The following is a 24,060-nucleotide window of genomic DNA, read 5'->3' on the forward strand; positions in this document are numbered from 1 at the left end:
AGTGTATAGATCTGCTTTTTGGAGCTTTATGACAATAACAAAGCTAAAGAATGTCTAAAATGCCCAACCATTCTATTATCACCCCATTACATTTTGGCTGCACGAAAACAGATGAAACATGTGGCTCTCAAAGCACATTGAGTGAAAGGACTATATTTTGTAATTAAAGTAAAAATAGCTTGCAAAATGGACCGAGTAGACAAGCTGTGAAGGAGGTCTATTTTGGAATAGTGAAGCACGGTAAAACCTGGACAGGTTTTTCCAAATAATATAACGACATACAGGTTGTGTTTTGTTCCCTTAAAATTGGTGCATACAATCAATTTTGTTCTTGAGAGCAAAAGAACAGTTTTCACATTTTCCTTCATATCTTGCGGCATATTTTTATTGATGTTATAGCTGTCATTCTGGAGTGTTTTGTGGGTTTGACAAAAATAAGCTTCCAACAATTGCAACAATAGCTTTTTCTTACGTCATTTTAGAGGGTATTTTGTTTAATAAGCTGACCCCATGTACCAAAACCCAGTGAAATCCATGCAAAGAATTTACTTACATAATGTATAAGTGATACAGTACTGGCAGATCTCCAGTAGCACAGGTCACAGTCTCTGCTGCCTTCTATTCACCCTAAGCTCTATTCAATTTTAACTTGTGTTTCTGTCTTTATAATTTTGCCGTAAATCAGTCAGTAATGAAACATCCTTTAAACTCTGAGGGATTCAACTCCCTGGAGGAAATTCTGTGCAGAATCTTCTCTCCCAAGTGTAGTATTTACCATTATAACAGTTGTCGGATATTTCAGAGGTTCTGGAAGAGTCTCAGGCTGCTTCAAATAAATGGAAGACAGCCTGACAGTTCACGTGCTTGGATAAGATACCCCCCCCCCCCCCCCCCCAACCCACCACCAATGATGTCCGGCAAACTAATGCAGTACCAAGCTGTGCAGCTACTCTTCTTCGCTTCCATTCTTCCCCACCTATTGTTCTGCTACTTCCTTGTCCATTCATTCCAAAACCCTGATTCAGAGGTGGAAATAACTTCTACCACGCTCTCTGCACGTTTTCTTTTCTCAAAGTGTATTGATTGCATCTCCAATTCTCTACCACAGCTCACCTCTCCTCTACTTGTACATAATGTCCATTAGAATATCTCCGAAACCTTCTATTGTAAGAGTCCTTGGTGACTTTGAGTCTCGGTGACCTTGGAGCCACAATTACAGTAAAACCGCAAATATGCCACGAGGGTGAAATATAGTTTGGATGTGATAAATGTGTTCTGCCCAGCCTACTCAAAACATATAACCGGCTAAATTAAATAAACCCATGATAATGGGATAGAAAATGGATGATCCAGTAACGTAATAGAGTCAGAGTGGAAACAGGAAATAGGGAACCACAACTACCCAACAACGGACACTGAAATAAATCCTTTTGACAAAATGAAGCAAAATCACTGACTCCCTCCAGACCAAACATATGTTCAAAATATTATTAGCACCTGGCATGCCTAAAACTTTAATCTCATCTTTTGTGCATAAATGCACATCTGCTACAAGACTGTCACCTGATGATACGACTGGATTATCCAGTGGTAAACAGATGTGTTTAAAGGTAATGCAACGTGAAATTCTGTTCCTTTTAAATCCTCTAACTGACTGCGCATTTACAGCAGAGTGTGATTCATATTTTTCCTGGCGTTTAGTATGAAGGACATTCAGTATGAAAGGTCTGCATATACAACGTTGATTTAAAGATTATAACAATCGTTTTGTACGCTACTTCACAGTTTCTAAAAATACACTCCTCAGTTCCAGCCACGCAGAGAACCTGACATGTTTCATTTCTATAAGGAACTTGCTGTGATCATGAGCCATAGTAAAAACACTCAAGTGAGTTCTGCAGTTTAATATTTTACTCATCTAAAACACAAAACTATAACGAACTATATGGAAACCTTTACTAAAATACTATAAAGTAAAAAAAAAATTCTTAATTAAACTCTATTTGTACTACAATTTGAGACAGAATTGAGCACTCAGGGAAAAACCTATTACTTCAATAGGACATTGACCTTCAAAATATATTTTATATTCACACGTATATGTGTGTATGTGGCATGAAGGGACATCCATTAGGCCTACTTCGTAAATATATTTATTTAATAACTACGTTTAAACGTAAATGTTTTTTTCTACTGGAATCTAAAGCCACTCCGGTTTAAAATACGATCGACATTGAATAGGATGTCATAGAAAAACAAAGATCATTAATGCAATTCACAGTCCACTGGGGGTGGCGTTATGTGAATATTACTATTCTCCTTAAGACACAAGTCGGGCGGCCGGTCGCTGGAAGCGGGTCTTGGGATTCAGCACCTCGGTCAGCTCCGCGTCCGCAGAGGCGTCCATCCGCCTTCGCCTGGCAGGAAGCGGCCATCGATCGCCCTGTTTCATTGACAGAGCCGATCGCACTCAGCCTTGCCCCCCTCCCACTCTCTCCATCCTTCCGCCCCTTTTCTCACCGAGTGCCTGAAAAAAGGGAGCAAACACGTAAGCAGAAACAACCTGGGTCTGTAGTGTGAGAGCCGCGTCTGAGCCAAAGCTCCTTCACCGTCGCTCGCACCGATTCACCACATCCTCCGATTTTTTTTCCCGTGGGCTCCTTTCGTTGCTTGTCTTTTACCATTTATAATAACCATCGTTGGACTTTTTCGGCTGCTTTATTTTACTCACATTGGAGCGGCGCTCTAATCTAAATATCCAGATTTAACTGCCTATATAGGTAACCTTTACTCAAAGGCAGGATGTTGGATCCGTCATCCAGCGAGGAGGAATCAGATGGGATAGTGGAGGAAGAAAGCAAAGAGGTGATGGCACCCCAGGCCGGCTCCCGAATTTCCCCGAGCCGGACCAGCGAGAGCTCGGGTGGGCTGCAGCCCGGTAGCCGGGGAAGCAGCGCCCGTCCGTCCAGCCCGAGCCCCTCGGCCGTGAGCGAGCAGGAAAAAGAGGAGGTGGAGAAGCTGCATAGAGAGGAAGAGGAGCGGAAGAAGAAATTGCAGCTCTATGTATTTGTAATGCGGTGCGTCGCTTATCCTTTCAATGCAAAGCAGCCGACCGACATGGCCAGACGGCAGCAGAAGGTAAGGACAGTCCAAAGGGGAAAACACGCAAATAGTTGCTGAAGTGAGCTAGAACGGCCCAATCGCTCAATATTGCATTGATTTTATATAATAACAATAATACAGCCCTCACTTAACATCAAATAATACTCCCATATATTTAGGTTTGCAATTTGTATATGTTGATGTGCATATACAAGACCGGAGGTCTTCAGCCCCAATAGTATACACATATATAAGCAATAATACACATACACACACACACATATATATATGAATATATTCATGTATATAAGATCATTCATGCATAATGTGGGAAAGAGAAGGCGCTGGAGAGATATTTATATGCTGGGCTGGCTCGAGACTGCAGCACCATGCATATTCGAGACTGTAAATTGCCTCAGTCGAAGGAGTGTAAGATGCATAAAACCGATGCTTGCCGCTGCAAATATCGCCGGAGGAAGGAAATTCATTTACGGAGACCCCATCCCGAATATTAATACAAGGAAAGGAGAACAAAGTCGAGCCGTGTCATTGCCGGAGACCTTAGCGGAGTCACGTGACCCGCAGGCTGGAAGTCGAGCGCTGTGTTTCTCTTGCAGTCACACGGTGCGTTTTTGCGCCATCTCCGGTATTTTAGGTATTATTCAATTCAGTGCAAAGATCGAGCTCATAAAGTATGGTTCTGTGAATTAAAAGCACCTATTTTCATTCTAAAGGCCGACATCTTTTATTCGAAATGCTATTGAATTAATAACTGCGCAAAAACTCGCTCGCCCGTTATACTTAATTCCGCTCTAATTTGTGCATTTTGTCCATTTACTATCAAAAAGAGGTTTTTGTTAATAATTAATAGATCTGCCTGCGAATAATCTACATGTTTCAGTTCTCATTGTAATGTGATATGAGGCACAGGATCAATCTTCTACGGGTCCTTCAAATGTCGTCATTGAACTATCCCTACTTGGTTCTATCGGCAATTGATGCAGTGGTACGTTATTACCGACATAGGCCGCTCAGAGCCCTGATGATTAAAATCGCCGTACGTGAATCCACTGATGACACATTACTTGATCCAAACTGTTATATCAATCATATCCTATTATTCGTTTCGGGAATTAACCCATTTGCAGAGCATGGCGACTGAGACCCTGAAGTGTCATTGCTTAGTGGCCTACACATGTGAACTACTTCTGTCCTTTAATGGCTGTAATCGCATATATTTGATATAATCCTGAAATCATTTACTCGCACATCATTCTTTCCCCCTGTTATTATTATTATTATTAGTAGTATTTGTGTGTGTGTGTGTGTGTGTGTGTGTGTGGGGGGGGGGGTGTGTTTCATGTAAACAGTATACAGATACTTTTAATAAAACTGTTTTAACAATACTATTTAAAAATGCATGAAGACGCAACATATAACGGCAAGCAGGACAGTCATCCTGATTATCAAAACGGGAATCAGCGCATTTAATACAGAAAGATCTATCTATCTATCTATCTATCTATCTATCTATCTATCTATCTATCTATCTATCTATCTATCTATCGTCTACCTGACTGTCTGCTTATTTATAGCTAAGTTTTTTTGAGGAAGCAATCTAGCTAAAAATGGTTATATTCATTTAGAAGACGCCATATTTATTATCTTGAAACGGTGTCAAGTTTTGATTAAACAACAAGTTTGAGGGAGTGTCTGAAAATGCTGGTCTCGCGTGTAGACCTTTGCAGCAGGAAAAAAAAAAGGGGTCTGAATTATTTGGGGCAGTGACGTTGAACAGTAGCCAGGGTGGACAGGGCAGAGGGACCATAATCGATAGAGGATCACATTCCCATGCTGGGTAATGGAGTAGAGTTATAAGGCCCCAACAGGGAGTGGCACTTCAGCAGCCTTCTCGGTTCGATCCGAGGGAGGAGGGGCTGTTTCCGGAGACTTGGGCTTGGTAATGGGTGACCTCACTAAAAGCTACTTTGAAACGAGTAGCTGCTATAAACTGGGCAAGCTGAGAAAAGCCTATCACAGACAACACACCGTAAAAGCAATGTGTGCACTACGGCATTGTGCTACTTAGACAGAATCAATAAGAATAGGTGTTTAACTTGGCCTTTTAAGCCTGACCCCCATGTAGATTAAGATTCAGTGATAAAACCGTGTTTACATTGTAGATTATTACGGTGGTCTTTCTCATTCTTTATACTCTAAGTATGTCTGTGATAGAAAGGTTCAGGGGCATGAAATTTCCTAGCCACAGGTATGGGCTCCGTTATTTTCACAGCTGGTTCTGGACCCCAGAGGGTATTTGGTCACTGTGGGTCGGCACTAACAGAGAAAAGTATGAATGGAGGAAGCCAGTGGCAAACCGACCTGCACAAAGATACAGCCATAGAGAAAACCATGACTCAACTGTATGCTAATTCTCTATTTTTGAGATAGAAAATTCAGAGCTTGTGTGTGCATGTTCATTCACAACGTGGTTGATAGTCTCTATTAGAATCCATAACATTTAAGGCTGCTGGTTTGGCATTTAATTAAAAAACAAAATCTGCTGTTTGTCGGAACAAGAGTTAGGCAACTTAAAGAAAGTATTACGACCAACACTGTCCTGCACAATCGGTTACAACAGATCAGCCAGTGTGTCAAGCTGTCGTTAATTGGCTATACACTGAAAGGCACAAAAGTGGCAACAAATGACGTCCCAGAAACTGACATGAAGTCATCTGTCATGCCCCCTCATCTACCTCATGTGGAATCCCTGTGTTACCAGCTGTTTCTTGTCTAGTTGATTTCTGTCGTGTAAATCTGCTTTAGAGTATGTTTCCCCAGTCCGGTCATTAAACGTCTTGACGTCTCTGTGTGTTCCTGATCCTGTCGACCCCTGATAAATCCCTCGTTTACCCGATTCCACAACTCCCTTCGCCTGTTTCCCTGCTCCGTGCGTACATATGACATCACATGTCTGCTTTACCAATATACCCTCTTCAAAAGCTTCTGTTTTCAAGACTTTATATATGTGCCTATATATATATATATATATATATATATATATATATATATATATATATGCCATTTCTAATGTGCAGACTCGTAATTAGATTAATTTAAAATTGTCTTCATTTTATCAAAGGCCTTAATGGCAATTTTTATTTTCAGTTATATTTCAGTTGATTGAATGCTTTTGCCCATGGCCTGTTAAATGAATTGCGGGAACATCTTAAATGCATTGGCAATCTCACGCTACGGCCTGTGGCATCAACCTCCACCAGGCCTCACTTATTCAGCGCTGGGCAGCTGCTGCTTAAGAAGCAGAAGATTGACTCTGCTGCGCACAAACATGCAAAAATGACCAGCAGCTTTTGTTCAGTTTACATTAAACAAAATTTCACGATATTTATTGAACAGTGCATGAGGTAAAACACACACACACACACACACACACACACAGTAACACCTGTGAACTGTGCATCAGGTTTGTGTGTAATGTCCAGGTGACTGACACTTTTTTCAGAGGAGGCAATGCATTCGCTCAGCACAGCAGAACATGAAGCATTCAGTCCAATTCAATCAAGCATTTGGCTAAAGGAGAGTAGCTAATACCTTGATGTCCTCTGCTGGCTCTCACTGCACAGTGCACTTGGTACTCAGATATCTCTGCGTGCAAAAAGAGCGTGACTTATGGCTGCTGATGGAATGGAGTGTCACATAATTTCAAAGAACTTCTCTTTAATTTTGGCTTTAGTTGCTGAGTTTAGTTGCTGAGTATAACATGCCTTCGATGCCATCTCAAACTCGTCAGCTCATACATCTAAAATCTTAATTAACAAGTGGGATCTTTTTCCATGGGGGGGGGCAGGATGCACTTAGATGTTGCTACTGTAGAATAGCACCAGATGTCAAAAGTAGAGATAAACCCAAAGGTATTTTGAAATGAATTGTGTAAATTTCAGAGAAGTAAATGTCCGTTCGTAATGCAGGAGCAGCGGTACAACTGTCATTTCCGCATGAGGTGTTAAAAGTCCTGGACCAAATTCAGCAGAGGCAGCTTCTCCTTCTTTTGCTCTTCCTTGCTGGCCTTAGACAGGGTAAAGAAACATGGAAAGGCTCCAGCTTCCCACAGCGTTTCTGCTCACTTGCTCTGCGTTCTGCAGTGCTTATTATCTGCTCCTTGCCAGAGTTCTTCAGGTTTCTTCTTCATAAATCACCTCAGCCCCCACACATGCAAGTTAAATACTCAGTGATCCACTGTTTATAAGGATTTACATTCCTCAGTGTAGTTAATACACAATAAAGTACTGTATATAGACATTTTATTAACCATCCAACCATCTATTCTGCCCCCTATGGGGAAGCATGGGGAATGAAACAGTGGACCACATAGTATTTAACTTGGATGTATGTAGCCTGAGATGGGCAGGCATGCCATGTACCACATGATTCTCAGGATTGGCTCCTCATTCTCTGCGACTGAATGTTGGAAATGGGTTTGAAAGATGGATGCATGGATTAAGATCACTTATACTAATTGGTAAAGCTGCTAGCAATCAACAGCTTTGAGTTTAAGGAAAATCGAGCTGTTGTAATGCACGTCACGATTTTACAGATACCTCACTTAAGTCCCAGTCAAGCTTTATTGAAAGAAAACCTTTTATCCCTCATTGGTCTTACTGTTCGGCGATCGCTACTACACCCCAAAGCTGTGTTCCGTGTCACAGAGTAATGGTTAAAAGTAGAAATAAATATAATCTGTAAAGACGCTTTAAACACAGTAGCTAATTTGATATGAACAGGAATAATGAAAGAAAGGTTCACTGGAGAGGACAAAGTCTGCTCACCTTCCATAATAACTGATTACTCTGCTAGGTCTGAGCCTAAACCCAGGTGATACAGAAATACAATTAGCTGGGCCTCCACAATAGCCCAGATGAGGTTAGATCTGACCGGTTCCGGATATTCAGCATATCTGTCAAACCCACGGCACTCTGCTCTGGCTCCGTTCCATATAAGAGAATGTGAAACAGGTGGTATGTCTCCAAACAGTGGGTTGGGGGGGAGCTGTTAGTGTTTCAGTTGTCGGATAGTGAACCGTGCATTTAATCTCTTTTCTCTTCCTGCGTGCCTCTGTGATTGCCCTCTCCTATCTGTCACTCATGGATTCGAGTGGGAACACTGGAAATGAGAAATGTGGCTAAGTTGAACTCCCGCGCCCTAGACGGCCACATTATTGCTCGTTATTTAACTGGGTGTCAGCATATTTGTACACGTTTTTCAGACGCTTTGTGTAACTCCTTTTGGGAACACATTTCCAGATTATTTAGCACTTGGCAAATGTTACAAACCATGCTAAAAACAGCATTCTATTACTGGACATTCCTAGACAAGCATTTTTTCCAAACTGAAAGATAGCTACTGTAGGATTGCAAATGCTGCTCATAACGGTGGATAATTTGCGAGTTTAGTGAGCGTGGAAGTCAGGCATTTCCATGCTACTGCGTATAGCTCTTACATGGAGTAACTATCACCAGTTTGTCCCTCTTCCTCATAACATGTTACCGGCTCGTCCACATTGACCGCATCGACACGCCGCCATGAAAGGCAAAGTCATTCTCGCTGTGAACGGGAACTCATCGCGCTCCTGACAGCAGGGTAGCTATTAGAGGGCCTGCCTGTGATTCCAGAGAGCACTGAGGTGTTTGACCTCTATGGTGCTTATTAGCCTTGCGTACGATAGTGCTGAGTCACAGAGCTTGCCACCTTCTGCCAGGTGTATGTACTTCTGCTCCCAGCTGGTTCCTCTATGACTCTTTTCCCACAATGCCAAGCACTGCACTATTGCTGGGCCTTGTTCCTGTCATGTTGGCATTTCCCGTCATGCAGGAGTGATCCTACCAAACAAAAAGCCTGAACAACCAAGAGGACCAAACCAAACTCATGTGTCTTGCCGGCTTGTTCATTCCTATAAACCTTTGCTGACTGCCACTGGTTACGGTGGAAGAACGCGTGAGACCAATAACTAGTGGATGGAGAGAGAGAATGTACAACTCGTTTACGGACAGAGTACTTGCCCAGAGAGCTGCCGTTTACGGAGCTTAAAGCCAGGGTCAGCCTGGTCAGGCAAGAATTCACAATCCTCTATGTATGACGCTTTAACTGCAATGAGTTTCAAAACTTCAGTGTTTAAAAAAAATTAATAAGTGGCTTGAGAAGTAGCTTCTCCGTCTTCAGCAGATGCAGAAATAAGATTGGTAGTAAACAGTGCAAGTGCTGAGGGACAGAGAAGGTGGGATCTCATACTCTGTGGCAGGATCATTAGTGCAGTCCCACCTGGAATGTGACAAGGGGATGCATCTCAGAAGAGCCCAGGGGCATCATGGGATAGGTAGCAGCAGCCGAAACCGGTGTTGTCCTCTTGGGGCTCTGAGGGGTGGGGGTGGTGTGGGGCTTAGTCTTTCTGTTCTCCATTTTTGAGTATTTTTCCATCAACAGCTACTTTTATTGTACCTTCAAGCCATTGCTTAACTTTCCATTCTTTCTGTTGAAGCCACACCAAACGCTGAAAAACGCTGCATTCTGCGGCATATTTATTACCTCACTGCTCTTCAAGGTTTGCACATGTTGAACTCTTCTGTTGGCAATTTTTGTCCATTACGTAAGATGCTTTTGCTTCAAGAGGAACCTGTTTAAAATGATTTCCGAGTAACTTCATTATTTATTTTTGGGACGTTATGTTCCCAAGCAGGGAGCCATTTTAAAATAGGCTGTCATTTACTTTTGTGTTTTCTGCACCTAAATGGTTCTGAGCAACATTATAAGTCTGTCTGTAAAACCCGACTAGGATCCATTTAGTGTTTCACGTGAAGTGCTCCAAAAGAGAAATAAATCTTAAACTTATAAGATTATTTGACAAGCAGTGTTTGGTCTTTAAGTGCAGGTATTTTTTTGCAGCAATACGGACAGGAATAAAAATCGAATAAATTTGCACTTGTTCATACCCTGAGCTGCTAGATACTGTCACTGATTTGTGGGACAACACAGAGTCTCCCCAAAATCTGTAGGGAATCCAATCTATCCTCCCAGCTTTTATGGAGGAGCTTCGCTATTAAAATAGATCAGTGCAACGTACATCCATGCTAAGTCAGCTACCTGAGCAGCATGTGTGTTGCATACCAATGGGTTAGTCACTGAGTCACTTGTCCACAACCGGTGTGTTTCTGTGAAGGATATTATCGACTTCCTCGGTACTTCGCAGTGTCAGTCAGGAAACTGTAAATTGTACACTGGAGTGTCTGTTCAAAAACAGGTTTTAAAATCCATGAATAACCCATTAATGCAGGTGATACCGTAGCTTATTATCAATCTTCCTAGCAGTATGTCCAACAGAAATGAGGCCTAGTAAAAGGCATGCAGTAATTCATGAATTCACAAAGAGTGCCGTCTCAAAGGCCTCTTTCGCTGTGGCTAATGTCAGCGCGAGCCCACGATAATGAAAAGACCTACCAAGAGTGGCCTGTTTGTTGGATATGGAGGAGGAAAACAGAACTATTGAAATAATATTCGGTAACACATCAATTACTCAGTTTGTACTCAACATTGAATGATGAACATATATAGTCCCTGAAAGAAATATACAGTATGGACCATCATGATTTATTAATGACGAACGAACATGGGATCAATACGTAGCTATCACTTACTTAATAGTTAGTTAATGCATGAAGTAAGCGTGTACTGCTTCATTATTTGTGCTTCCTCAAGTGTTATAGAATATTTAGTGTAAATCAAATGTGGAAAAGGAAAAAAAAAAAATTCGAAACCCTAATTCAGCCTTTTAACCAGTTAATAAAAGTTCACATCTTTTTACTGAAAAAGACGGTGAATGTTGACGAAATTGTTCAGTGAAGACATGGAAAAAGATTGCGTTATTATGAAGGTAACTTGAGCTCAAAATAATGTTAACATGTGTAACCTTGTAAAACACAACTTTCCCTACCTACTGCGTATATCTGTTTTGAAGCAGAACTGCATTACTTTGTAAATCTAGCCAAAATTTTATATTTGAGTAATTGTCAATGTCAGCGAGAGCAAAACATTACTGGAATATATGCTTTTGCCCTGAGATGGGTTGAATAAGAGGCTATCCAGAAAAAAGAGAGTGAATGCTAATTTCCTGCCATTAAGAAACCTTCTCTGGTCTTATATCTGACCCCAGGAAATTGTGCATAACTTTAATTTGTCAGGGAACGGAAAGATGTTTTTTTTTTTTTTTAGAGGTACTAAGTAATGTAGAAAAAGGTATTAGTGTGTGTGGAGGATTGTGCTCTGTGTACACTGGGTGAGTGGCTTTCTGAATTGCTTAATGAGAGTGGTGCATCTGTGATTATTTGTATAATTGTATTAGAGTAGACTCTGTTTCTAAGTGCAGAGGGGCTTTAAAGACTGAATCTGCCCTGTCATTTTTATATCAGCTCCTTGCAATTAGTCGCTGGGACTTGTCCGGGTACCATTCTTAGTAGTAGAAAGGGTGGTTGGTGACTGTAGACCAGCCATTGTTCCATGGCTGATTACCCTCTGCCTTCACCTTTACTGTGATTGGGAGCCCAAGAGGACGTCAGTTTCTCCTGATGATATGGGAAGAGGACTTTTGTTCACCTCAGATTAGTACCAACTGCATAGATTATCGCAATCAAAGAAAACCCCCCCCCATTGGGGTAATTGCGCCTGTGACCCAATCAGGGTTGGCTAGCATCGAGTCATGTGACGCCCTTTCCTGTTGAATTCTGCAGTACCCGCCTCGTTACTCAGGGCTGTTTCAGAGGGTCATTGTTGTTTTGGGGGGAGGGGGCTTAGAGAGGGTGGTATATGGCTGAGTGATACTGCAATCAGCCAAGCAGCCAGCTAGTGATGAAATAAAATATAGTCATGAAAGTAATAGCAAAAAAAATATAGTCATTTTCTCAATTCCAGGGAAGGCTGAAGCATATAAAAAATGAGGCGTACATACATATATATACGTCTTGGAAAACTATAAGCAAAACACAGTATTACAGCCACTTATATGTTTACTGTGTACACAGGCATTCTTCTCGGAAATCATTGGCACCTTTTAATATTCAACTCAGGATATGGAAAGTATATTTAATTAGATTTTTTTGTGAGTAACATTTAGCTGTAGGCAGTAACTGACTTTCTACACACGCAGTTTCAAAGCTGGGGCTTTGAGTGCAGCTGATGTGTATTTAGTCTTAAATTCCTCTTTTCCCCATTTCCTTTGCACGTTGACGATCGCAGACACCATTCCTGTTCCCCTCTGCTGATTGGATTGTGCTGGGGCTGAGCGAAAGGCGAGCGCTGATGAGAGAGTAGGCAGCTCTATTATGCGCCTGTTTTCCATCAGTAAACAATGACATCAACGTCAGTACAATAGAGGAAGAACAATCGGCCCATGTGTTTCCAACCGAATTGAAATGGCGCTGAAAATGAAATGTCTTGCATGCTGAATTATAATCGGCTCTGGGTTAGTTGGAGGGTGGAAAGCTGTAGGGGGGGTGGTGGGGGGTGGGGGTGGTGGGGGGGGGGTTGCTTGATATATGGTGTTTGGTGAATGCAGTCGTGGAGGATGGGTCTGCAGCGTGTGCCGATGCGGCCTGTTGGAGTCCTGTTGCTTGGGGGGGGGGGGGGATGGGGGGGGTTGGGATTCTGCCAGCAGCACATGTGCAAACATCAGTGATGACAGCAGAGCATCGAAGGGCTACATGAAAAGAGAAGGACGGAGAAGAGAGAGCTGCTATGCTGATTGGTATGGGGGTGACACATGGGCCTTGTAGATGTGAAGCACAGGCTCTGTAATGTTCTCCCGGGTGGCAGTGTGACTGAGCACTAGTGCAGCTACCTCAGACTCATGCCCAACACAAACAAGGGTCTTTAGTCAGTAATCGGCTTTTTCTTCTTTCTAAAAAGACCACATCTGCTGTGCATCAGATACATATGGCCGCACAGGACTACTCTGATGCTGGGAACATGCACATTCAGCAGTATTTTCACTGCATGCTTGATGCCTGGGGAGGACCACCTTATTAAGGCCTTGCTCAGCATGCAGTGATTACGTACTCATCGCCTCTATGCGTGTGTGATTCTCCGTGAGTGCCGTGCCCAATTTTATCGCAGCTTTTGCCGGGGTACCAGATCAGGGGCTGTCAAAAGTCAATTATTTCCTTGATTATTCCTTGGGAGGAACCTCTCGTGGTTAATCTTCAGGTTTCGGCTGTGCACTTCATCCAGATGAACTGCTTCAGTTAATGAGCACTGAAGCTGTAGGACTGAGGAGCGCAGCCTTCAATGAAAAATGGGATACATAGGCAGTGGATATCAGATGCGGCAGGAGACACACAAGATCAAATATGACAGAAATGAACAACACTTAACACCCTGGAAACTCTTAATGCAAAACAAAAAGGTGGTTTCTGACAGGATGTTCATGTCCATAATGCAATATGTTTAACTGGATAACTTCCTGGGCAAAGAAAGGACTTTGGCCGTTACCTACATCTGTGTCAGTCCACTGCACAGTGTGAAAATGCACTGTGATGTACATGGTTATGTTGAACAGGGGCAAATTTACAGTGAGTCCAAATATTCCAGTGTGTGCAGGGAGGAGATCTCAGAAGGACAAAGCCCAGAATGATTGTGCTGATGTGGATAACGATGTCTGACGATAATAAAAATGGTTATGAGGATGATTTGATGCTTATGTAGTGCATCAGTGGGAATACGGTCTAATGGCAGGACAAATAATAAAGACATCAGAAAGAATTAACATGACTGCAGTTTTGCATGTTGCGCATTGTCCTGTCCATTTATGGCATTCAATACAAAGATCTGTAAATGGGAGATGGATTTCCATATTGGGGATGGAGTCCATATTGCAGACTGTTAATGATCTGTTAGCCAGATGCAACAAACATTTTTACCATCATATCATTTAACTTAATCTAAATAGGATATATACTTCTCAAAGGGCCTATTCTTCTGTGCTGCCTGATGAGGTACCAAATCAGGGTCTTCCAGTGGGGTAAAAACCCACGGCCATTTTGACACACCTATCAGAAATGGGAACAGGTCTAAAGAATGCTTCTAAAATGTATTGTCATTCCAACCTGACAGTTTCTCTCCTGGAAGCTTCTGCGGCCCAGGAGGACGAAGGGGGACCAATCCAGTGAATGTACCCAGATGAGGCTGAATCCCCTCCCTTCAGAGGCACTGTTTCCAGTTTAAGACCATCACAGCTCTGCCCCCTGCCTGGGTGTTAGCATCCTCTCAGAAATCCCAAAGCTGCTCTAAGGTTCATTGTTTTTTTCTGCCCTGGAGCTGCTAGAAAAGACAACTTTGCGCGGAGGTGTGTGTGTGTGTGTGTGTGTGTGTGTGTCTAGCATGTAAAACAGGCTTGAGACATAATTTGTTTACCTGTCGTTGTTAGTATGAGATGATTACAAATAATTAGCCTGCGTTTTAATATGACGCTCCTCATTAGAATGATAATACCAGCTTTGCAGGGGAAATTAAATGAAATGTGTAGAGAAAGCTTTGTATTTTTTTAATGAATGTATAAGACCTGGTGTTGCTTCCAGTGGGACTGGGTTAACAGTCACCCTCATAATGGATGACAGTGACTATTTTAAGCACAGCCTAAAGTGAAGCCATAAGCTGTTCACACAAATAAGAGACAATAATCATGGAAAATAACTAGTAATAGTTTGCATGCTGGGGATTCAGGGCTACATCAGACAGTGGTATTAATATGAGCACCAGGGCTTTTGAAGGTGTCTGATTCTGGGCTTGATTTAATTTGCACCTGTTGTGTATTCTTTGTGACGCGCATTTGTGTTCGCTAACATGTCTTTGTAGCTAAATGTTTTCAGAGAGGATGAGTGGAATGGATGCATCACTCAGGAAGGAGCAATGGGAAGGGAGGGAGGATAATATCAAATCTAGAGTTAGCAATCAGTCGCAGTAGTCTTGTTGAATGTCTCCCCCATATCAAAGCCTGTTTCCTTCAACAGCACATCGGAAGGCGCAGTCAGTCTAGCTTTGCGTTACCCCTGTGTTTGTTTGTGAGACAGCTTGAGTCACATGACATTGCTTTGGATTTCTGGAGACCATGGTGCGACAATGTGTTCTGCTGTTTGAGGGCACCAGTTCATTTGCTTGATCAGACCCAGTTCCAAAACACTTTTGAAGGCCCTCATATACCTCCTACCCTTGTTAAACTGCAGTTGGTTGTTGCAATAAACCTTGGAGGGGAACATCCTCCTGAAATGGTGGGTTAGCTTCCCAAAGCACCAGTCTGTCATCCGCACAAATTATGTAAGCATGACCTCAACAGTGACAGCAGCAAATGACTATGTAATATCAAGATGGCAGCTGGATTTGAAGTCCTTGTGCAAGGCGTTGTGTAAAGACAGCAGTCACGCTGGTCCATTTAGATTAGCACGGTTACTATATTTAGCAAGCAGTGCACAACAGTCTACCTCAATAAATGGAGAAGCGATACATGGCAGGCAAGTCATGATATCTTAAAGCAACATCTTTTCAATATTTTTATAGCTTTTGAACCTGGTATTTAAGCTGTGGTATGTCATCTGAACATTCCGAGGAATTTTCTTTTCTTGGTATTACTATAAACATTGCAGAAATGTATTATGCTCTCGTGACCTTTTCATATAGTATAACCCAGTGCTGCAATGTCACCCAGAGCGCTTAACACTTTTGCTTTTAAACATGATCTTTTTTGTTGTTGCGGCTGATGTTAGCAGGTTTAACAAGGAAGCATAAAGGGCACGAAAGACCTGAATCCTCTGCATTTTGAGGCATGTTTTATTCATAAAATGTCCTGTCATGGTGTAACAGCTGATTATTCTGGAAGCTTAATTTTTTCATGAGCAATCAACAGCAGGAACATGATGGCTCATTCGCAGGCTGCCCCACAGCCCCATGTGTGAATAGAGCTTTCATTCATTTTGCCATTTCTTTCTGGATGTGTTGGGTACATTTTCTACTGAGTCCTTGGCCTGTTGCAGACATTTGGTTGAACATTAAAGGGTTGGTTGGTGAAACCCACAATTTATTTTTGTGCTATGACAGACGTTCCCTTAGGCATATTGATTTCAGGGAGGTGAGGGACAACTGGAAAGGGGGTTGCTGGCTATGGTTGGGTGGTATTACGGTAATTACCCGGCCCCCTGTGCCCCCCCTCCACCCCTGTGTGGCAGATTTTATTGGGAAATACCAGCATATCATTGCTTTTTAAAATACTATATAACTCAGTTTAATGCCTGGATGGTATTAAAAATTAGATACCGCCTGTGTGTGTCTGTGTGTGTGTGTGTGTATGTGGGGGGGGGTGGTGGTGTTCGGGTGCTAGCAGTAAAATGTGCAGACTGGTGGGGGGGGGGGTGTTGCTGGCAGTGAAATTTGCCGACTGGGTGGGGTGGGATTGCGGCGGTAAAACTTGCCGGAACAACAGATTTCCAGGACATTGCACATCACTGATGGGTGTCAGGGAGCGGCCGTCAATTTGCCCAAAACTCCGGGACCTTCCGGGAGAGCTGGGATGTCGCCTGTGATTAAGTCTGGATTTTCTTTGTTGAAGTTGTTTCTATTTAGCCATCTTCCAAAGTTCTGCTCAAATCTAAGTCCATGAGCTGAAGACTCCCATGAAATATCATCTAAGCCAGTTACACTACCTGCTCAAAAGCATGGATGTTTGGGGAACATGATGACAGTCTGCCGCATACGCAGTCACATTGTGGGCACTGTCCTGACATCAGTTAATCTAACTGCTTGCTTTTCCAACTGTGGAAGAAAACATGGAGAGAGAACATGGATGGAACAAATTCCACACAGCTGGGAGGTATTAGGCTACAGTGTCATGCCACCCCAGTATTGTGTACTAATATAATATTGTATATCATTAAAGGTACATGAAGAGTTCCTGTTTCTGACAAGGTTAATATCCTTCTCCTATTTGACGACACTCTTATTGTGTCAGATCTGTCAAAATCCAATCAGAATTGAATACTTTTTAATTACAGTGAAGATCAGATGAGGTCAGAGCCTCATTGAGTAATATAAAAAGTCTTACCAGCAGACAGATGGAAATTAAGTAACACAAAAGCAGGAATTCTTCTTACTTGTAGTCCACATCAATACAGCACCGTACGATTCAGGATGTCTGTGGGAGCCAGGCTCCTCCATCCATCTGTAATCAATAGCTTATCAAAAGTTCCTAGCCTGTGCCTTTCAGTTGAAAATAGGCCTATTTCTGTGTGTCCGTTCACTTCACATATCCTTTGGCATCCTGCAATTTCCGATATCTCCTTCCCCTTTGGATCTATATGCGTCCCAAAGCGGTTTTTCATAAACATCTTACATCTTTACTGATGGACTCTGTAGTTTATTTTTGGAAATATTCATTATTGAATTGCATATTAAATATTCACAGCTGATTTGACAAAACTGGCTGTTTATTACGAACTATTCAGTTTAAAGAAAGGGTCTTCAAATTTGGGTGTATTGGAGCAGCAGTATTAAAATAATGCATTAAGAACTTGCAAAGTATGCAAAGTATATTCTATAAATACACAATGCTTTCCTATGAATAATGCAAATGTAAATGTGGAAAATCGTCACTCTTCCAAAGAAGTACAAAGAAAACACAAGTATTGTCTGCATATCTACAGAACAACCTCTAAACCGTTGGCATAGTTTACCAACTACATTCGCTTTTCTCTGCTAGTGCTGTGACTTCAAAGAGAAACATCATGGCTTCAGCTCTGTTGTTCCTTTTGTATTAGTTATATATTATTTATTGGTATATAAGTAGCAGGCAACACGACACACATTTCTAGTCAAGATATCTTTAATAACAGGATACAAACACAATCGTTAAACCACATTCGTAAACAATTTACAGACCTTCAAACTTAACAAAATGTCACAGTACCTGTTCTCAGTAACCTGCTCTAACTGTTTCCTTGCCACTTTCCCTGTGAGAGGAATGGCAGAGGAATATTAAGGTTAATACAAAAACACTCGAGTGACACATGTCATGTCACCATGGTAACAGGGACTTGAACTCATCCATCAGTCACGTTCTGCTGAGGTGGGACAGGTGTAAAATCTGCTTTTATTCAGGATAATGCGGCATCGCATTAAACAATTACTGCTATAATCAGGTTTACTGGTACCTCTAACACCCACCCTCGCATTTGGTCTAGTCTTAGAAACTGATGCATTCTTGGCAGATGAAAAAATAACACTGCATGTAAATGCGAGTAAGAAAGAAATTTATTAGTCCTTTAGAAAGCAGAAGATTTTTGTGCAGAATTTTACTAGCCATCGTCAGGCGTGCTGCACTTACGCAAACCTAAAAATAGCATGTGCAGCCCTTCCTGACATTGGATAGACCTTTATCTCCCTACAAGATGAACACACAAGGGGGTTCTGTAAATGAACAGCCTCCCAGTCCATCACACTAATCCGAATTTTTGGGTATTTAGACATTGGTGGAATTTTATTTTGTGCTGGTCTCAATGAATTAGTAGCTGTTCCTCACCTACACTAATAACCAAAAATAACCTTTAAAATGGTACTTCTGATCAAAGCAGTTTGTTGGGTACTTTCCTTGTGTGGTCTTGAATTTGCAAATGGAAGTCATCAGGTTGTGCTTCTCTATCCCCGTCATGATCTTAATGCATGGATCATGTCCCACCTGAGTCACATTCGATTTATTTGTATTCTTGTTTCACTGGCATCATGTGTAGTTGCTTAACTGATGCCTTTTCCTGCAGTTTTTCGGCTAGATGCTATACCAGAACCCATGCCGTACCTACTGGTATCAATATACTGAAGACTGTTAGAAATTATGGATGTTGGCATCTCTGTTCAGAGTTCTTTGTTCAGAGTTCTTTGTTCAGAGTGTGGGACTCCTGTCTCTTCCACAGATAACCAAGCAGCAGCTTCAGACGGTGAAAGATCGTTTCCAGGCCTTCTTGAATGGAGAGACGCAGATTGTTGCGGATGAAGCCTTCATCAATGCAGTGCAGAGCTTCTACGAGGTAAACTTTACTCTATCAATGAAGTGCACATAATATATCGTGCCCGGTCTTTATTCAGTTCAATTCAATTTACTTTCATATAGCATCTCTCTCAAAATGGCTGCTTCAAAGTGCTTAACAGAGAATCATACAAAAGCGGCACTTACTGACATACACGAGCTTTGAGTAATGATAGTGTAAATAAATAGTGAATAAAGACTAAGAATGGATGAAAGGAAAGTCTTAAACTCCATTAGCAACAGATTCTGCTTCCTTTGTTTAAAGTGTAGAAATACAACAATATTTGGAAAGTGCATCTACTGTGTGAAGATACACTAGTATGTGTGTTGATTGCAAAACTTAATACCAAAAATATATTAATAGACCATATAAAAATAAACCACACAAAATGTAGGAACTTGACTAAAAGGGGCAGTTCACCCCAAAACTGGAAAAGATTTGTTTTAGAGAGACTTTAGTGCTGTCTATTCATCTAGGTTGTTCTGTTGGGAGATGCATAGTTTGCAATAGAAATGTCGGTATTCTCTCAAATATAATGGAATTTTTTCTGTGGTGGCTAAAACGGCAAAAAATACTTTTAAAAAATTCAACAGCAAAGTCTCTTACCAGAAATCATGACCCAGTTATTGAATATAACTCACAGACTTTGTAGTGAGCAGTTTAATGTAGGATTTTCTTTACCAAATTCCACACATCAATCGTATTCTAAAACACCAGTGACATCAACAGGCTAGCAACATGGGTAGCCAGCTAAATTATTTCGATGGATTACTTGAGTTTCCATGGAAACTTTTTGGTAATTCACCAGAAATCTTCCACCTTCTTGCCATCCTAGTCTTCTTTCTGCTCATTCAGCTTGTTTTTTTGAGCTGAAAACTAATGATGCGGCCAATAAAGAAATCTCTGACTGATGCCAATATCCCATTATTTCAAAAACTGATACGAGTACCAGTTGTTTGGGACGTTCTACTTAAATAAGTTTAAAGGGACACTCCACCCAAATAGATTTAAAAAAATGTATTAATTACATTGCAAAAATATGAAAAAGTATTTATTTATTTATAGTTTTTATAACTATATTTTATAATTGTTTATAATCTTATATATTTATTACATTTATAACCGAGAAGGGCTGATCATAAAGTATTTTAAACTCTATTTTTTTTAAATATATATTTTGATTTTGCACTGTCAGCACTGAATTCTCTTTTGCTATCAAACCCTTGCTTTACTCACAGACTAGTGATATTCAGCAGAACTGCTGCCTTCTTTATTAGAACAGATTTGTTTTTCAGAAACTCTTCATACTCTTCATTGTCTCGCCTGAAGGTGAGCAACCAAATTTTTTGCGTCAAAATGTTTATTAGTAGATCTTCCGTGTGATATTTTAGCAGAGCAATATTTGCAAAATGCATTTCAAACATTGTTTTTGCTCGTGTTAAAATATTTCCACACGGCAGCTGTTTAGTATCTGGCTGTGCAAGCCAATATGGGTCAGCATTTAAGAGAATAATCTGTGGTAAATATATGCTCATTTTGCTGTATCGGCCCATGCCGACAGTCGGCAGATGCAATCGGTGTATCTTTACTGAAAACTGTACAAGCCGAGTATGATCAAGGGGGTTGTACATTACTGCATCTGTCTCAATCTCACTCTGCTAAATCTGAGGTCCTGGGTGAGTCTGAGTATGAAGACATCAGATTGTCCATGCAACAAGGCCATTGCTGTGATCCAAAGTTTGCAATCTACTCAGAAATACAGTTACCTCTCCAAGTCAAGTTGCTACAACAAAACCTGTAGGGGGTATTGCTTTTAATTAGACTGAAACAACATTACAGTGCGTAGCATTGCGTGACGTCCACTGAATCTAGTATCAGAATCTCACACTCAAGTTTTAGCTCTTTGATGTGTTCATGGAGTAACTGAAGTGGAAAATGAACAAGCAAGGTGTATCTTGAGGATGTAAGGAGCCTTTTTCTCTGGCCCTTCAGCTGCAAAATATCCTTGCTACTCTCATTTTAGACTTTAAGCCAGTGGGAAAGTTTTTTCTTTCTGCTATATTCCACAATATGTCAATATCAGGTTGAGTCATTGTGGATTCAAAATGGCTTTTGTTCAAAATTAAGTTTTCATCACTTATTAGCTTTCTTGAAAGCACTAAATGAGACCTTCGTTCATAGACTGAGTCATGGATAGAATGGTGAGTCACTAAAATATGGATGAAAATACAGTATATGCCACGTTAAAGTGACTGAAGAACATTGTAAAGGAAATGAAACAGATTGATAGCAGTTGGTTTGAGGGCAATTATATATATTTTTTGTTAATTTAAAGAGAAGAAATTTTATTTTAAAATAAAATATTCCTTCTTCTCCTAGACTAAGAAAAAATATGATAGTAAAGGACTGACCAGTATCCATCCATTTTCCATTTCCTTGGTTGTGGGGGGTCCAGAGCCTATCCTGGAAGCAATGGGCATGAGGCAGGGAACAACCCAGGATGGGGGGGCCAGCCCATCACAGGGCACACTCACAAACCATTCACTCACACATGTACTCCTACAGGCAATTTAGTAACTCCAATTAGCCTCAGCATGATTTTGGACTGTGGGGGGAAACCGGAGTACCCGGAGGAAACCCCACGACGACATGAGGAGAACATGCAAACTCCACACACATGTACTCCAGGCATAGACTCAAACCCGGGTCCTAGAGGTGTGAGGCAACAGTGCTAACCACTGCACCACCATGCCGCCCCACCGACCAGTATATGATTTATAAATTCGCTTGGCTTAAAAATTATGGCTGAGCACTGTCTGAAGTATAATTATATGTATTTATACCAAGAAATAAAGTAGTAAATAACTCTCTCGCTAGGGTGCAGGCACTGCATATCGTATATTTTTTATTTTTATTCTGAACCATGTGAACTCGTTTGTTTCTTTGAGTCCAGAAGCAGACAGCACCAAGATGGATTTATTGGAGTGTTTTAGTGCACTTCAGTGATTAAGCAAGTTGCATTTAAGGTTGAAAGATTAGCATCTTCATGCTTAAAGTCACTGCAGGCCACAAATACCATGCAGAACAACTGCCTGGTAAGAATAGAGACCATCAAGAGGCAATAACTCTGGTTTCCATGCACACACGTCGCACTCGGGCTAATCCTTTGTTTGAATCGTTCGTTTTCATTACGCTTTTCGTCTCAGCGACACAACTGATGGCAAGTGTGACAGAAAATCCCTGTTTCTGTGATCACAGGTGTTCCTGAAGAGTGACCGCGTGACACGCATGGTGCAGAGCGGCGGCTTCTCGGCCAACGACTGCCGCGAGGTCTTCAAGAAGCACATTGAAAAGCGTGTGCGTAGCCTGCCGGAGATCGACGGCCTCAGCAAGGAGACGGTGCTCAGCTCCTGGATGGCCAAGTTCGACACCATCTACCGGGGTGATGAGGACCCGCGCAAGCAGCAGCAGCGCATGACGGCCAGCGCCGCATCCGAGCTCATCCTCAGCAAGGATCAGCTCTACGAGATGTTCCAGCAGATCCTGGGCATCAAGAAATTTGAGCACCAACTTCTCTACAACGCCTGTCAGGTAAAAGCTGTCAGCATTAAGGTTGGGAAACAGACCATGCAGAGTGTTATCAGTCACTTGATCTTAAGACAAGGGGAAGAATTTACAGGAAGTAACTAGAAGCAAGCAAAACTTGTATTGAAAAAAGCAATACTGAATGAGTTCCAAGTGCCCGTGACACGTAGCCTTAGTCCTGGGGAAAGTTTGTTTGGGGCTTTTGTTTCAGTCAGGCACTTAGATATTACGAGCTTTTACTTTATTCGTCTTTTACATCTATCAAAGTACCTCAGATAAGAAATAATTGATTAGAGAATGCTTATAAGCAGTTGCGTGTAATAATATTTATGTGAGATTACATTTCACTGTGGGATAGCAATACCACAAAGTTATAAAAAACTTCTTATTCAGGGCTGTTTGAGAAATGAAGAGTCAGAGATTAAGTTAAACTGGTTTATGCTAATAATAATAATAATAATTAGGGGTGTAACAATACCATATACCCACGGTTCGGTATGTATAGTGCTTTTCGGGCTACGGTAGCAGTAAGGTTTCTGTATCCTTATAATTAATTTTTAAAAAGCCGCATCACTCTTTAATTAAAAAGCAAACTCTTTATTTTGCCAAATACCTGGATATTTAGCCACGATACAAACCGAACCATGGGCAAACGGTATCAATACACCTCCAATAATAATGCTACATGGTGATTATGATATGGAAACATATTTGTAATATGGTAATATAGCTGTAAAGTCTCAGAAGAGCTACTGTATGAAAAATATTAGAAATTCTGTGTTCATATGTCTGTGACAGGAAATAAAGAGATATTGCGAAGATTACATTTAAATGTGGAGAGAGAGAGAGAAAAACAAGCCAGTGAAAATCACAGGTTGGGCCCACAATTCGCCTGAGGGACAGTGTTCCTGCTGCTGTTGGAGACACATGAATCCAGTATAATATGTGACTGCAGATACATAAGGTGCAGCATACGCTATGTAAAAAGCCCAGTGTGACTCCGGCAAGGTGCTACACACTGATTCCCTTCTGGTCATTATTATTGCTATTTTACATGCACAAAATGCTCACTGAGAGGTGCACAAACTGAAAGAAGGAACTATATTTGGTGACAAAAATATGAAAATAAGAGTTTTAATGTTGCTAAGTGGCTGAAAACCTCATACATATTCATATAATTTTGTTTTCACATCTGAGTGTGTTTGTGTGTCATAAAGCATTATGGTATTTTTATAAGAAGTGTAAAGAT

General features: G+C 41.3%; 1 protein-coding gene across 5 annotated transcripts in view; it reads left to right on the forward strand.

Annotated features, from left to right (window-relative positions):
- The first annotated feature begins 2,339 nt into the window (after window positions 1-2,339).
- The window catches only part of LOC125745415 (calcium-dependent secretion activator 1-like), an 86,874-nt gene continuing 65,153 nt past the window's right edge, over window positions 2,340-24,060 (forward strand). For 3 of the 5 annotated variants that reach the window (XM_049018293.1, XM_049018294.1, XM_049018295.1), the window contains exons 1-3: window positions 2,343-3,138; window positions 19,113-19,226; window positions 22,485-22,817. In XM_049018293.1, coding sequence (XP_048874250.1) covers window positions 2,803-3,138; window positions 19,113-19,226; window positions 22,485-22,817 — 783 coding nt within the window. In that variant the 5' untranslated portion in view covers window positions 2,343-2,802. Of the gene's footprint in view, window positions 3,139-19,112; window positions 19,227-22,484; window positions 22,818-24,060 lie in introns of all 5 variants that reach the window. The other 2 variants (XR_007398667.1, XM_049018296.1) reach the window with 2 other exon arrangements.

The sequence above is a fragment of the Brienomyrus brachyistius genome, chromosome 6 (genome assembly GCF_023856365.1).
Source record: "Brienomyrus brachyistius isolate T26 chromosome 6, BBRACH_0.4, whole genome shotgun sequence".
NCBI classification, from domain to species: domain Eukaryota; kingdom Metazoa; phylum Chordata; class Actinopteri; order Osteoglossiformes; family Mormyridae; genus Brienomyrus; species Brienomyrus brachyistius.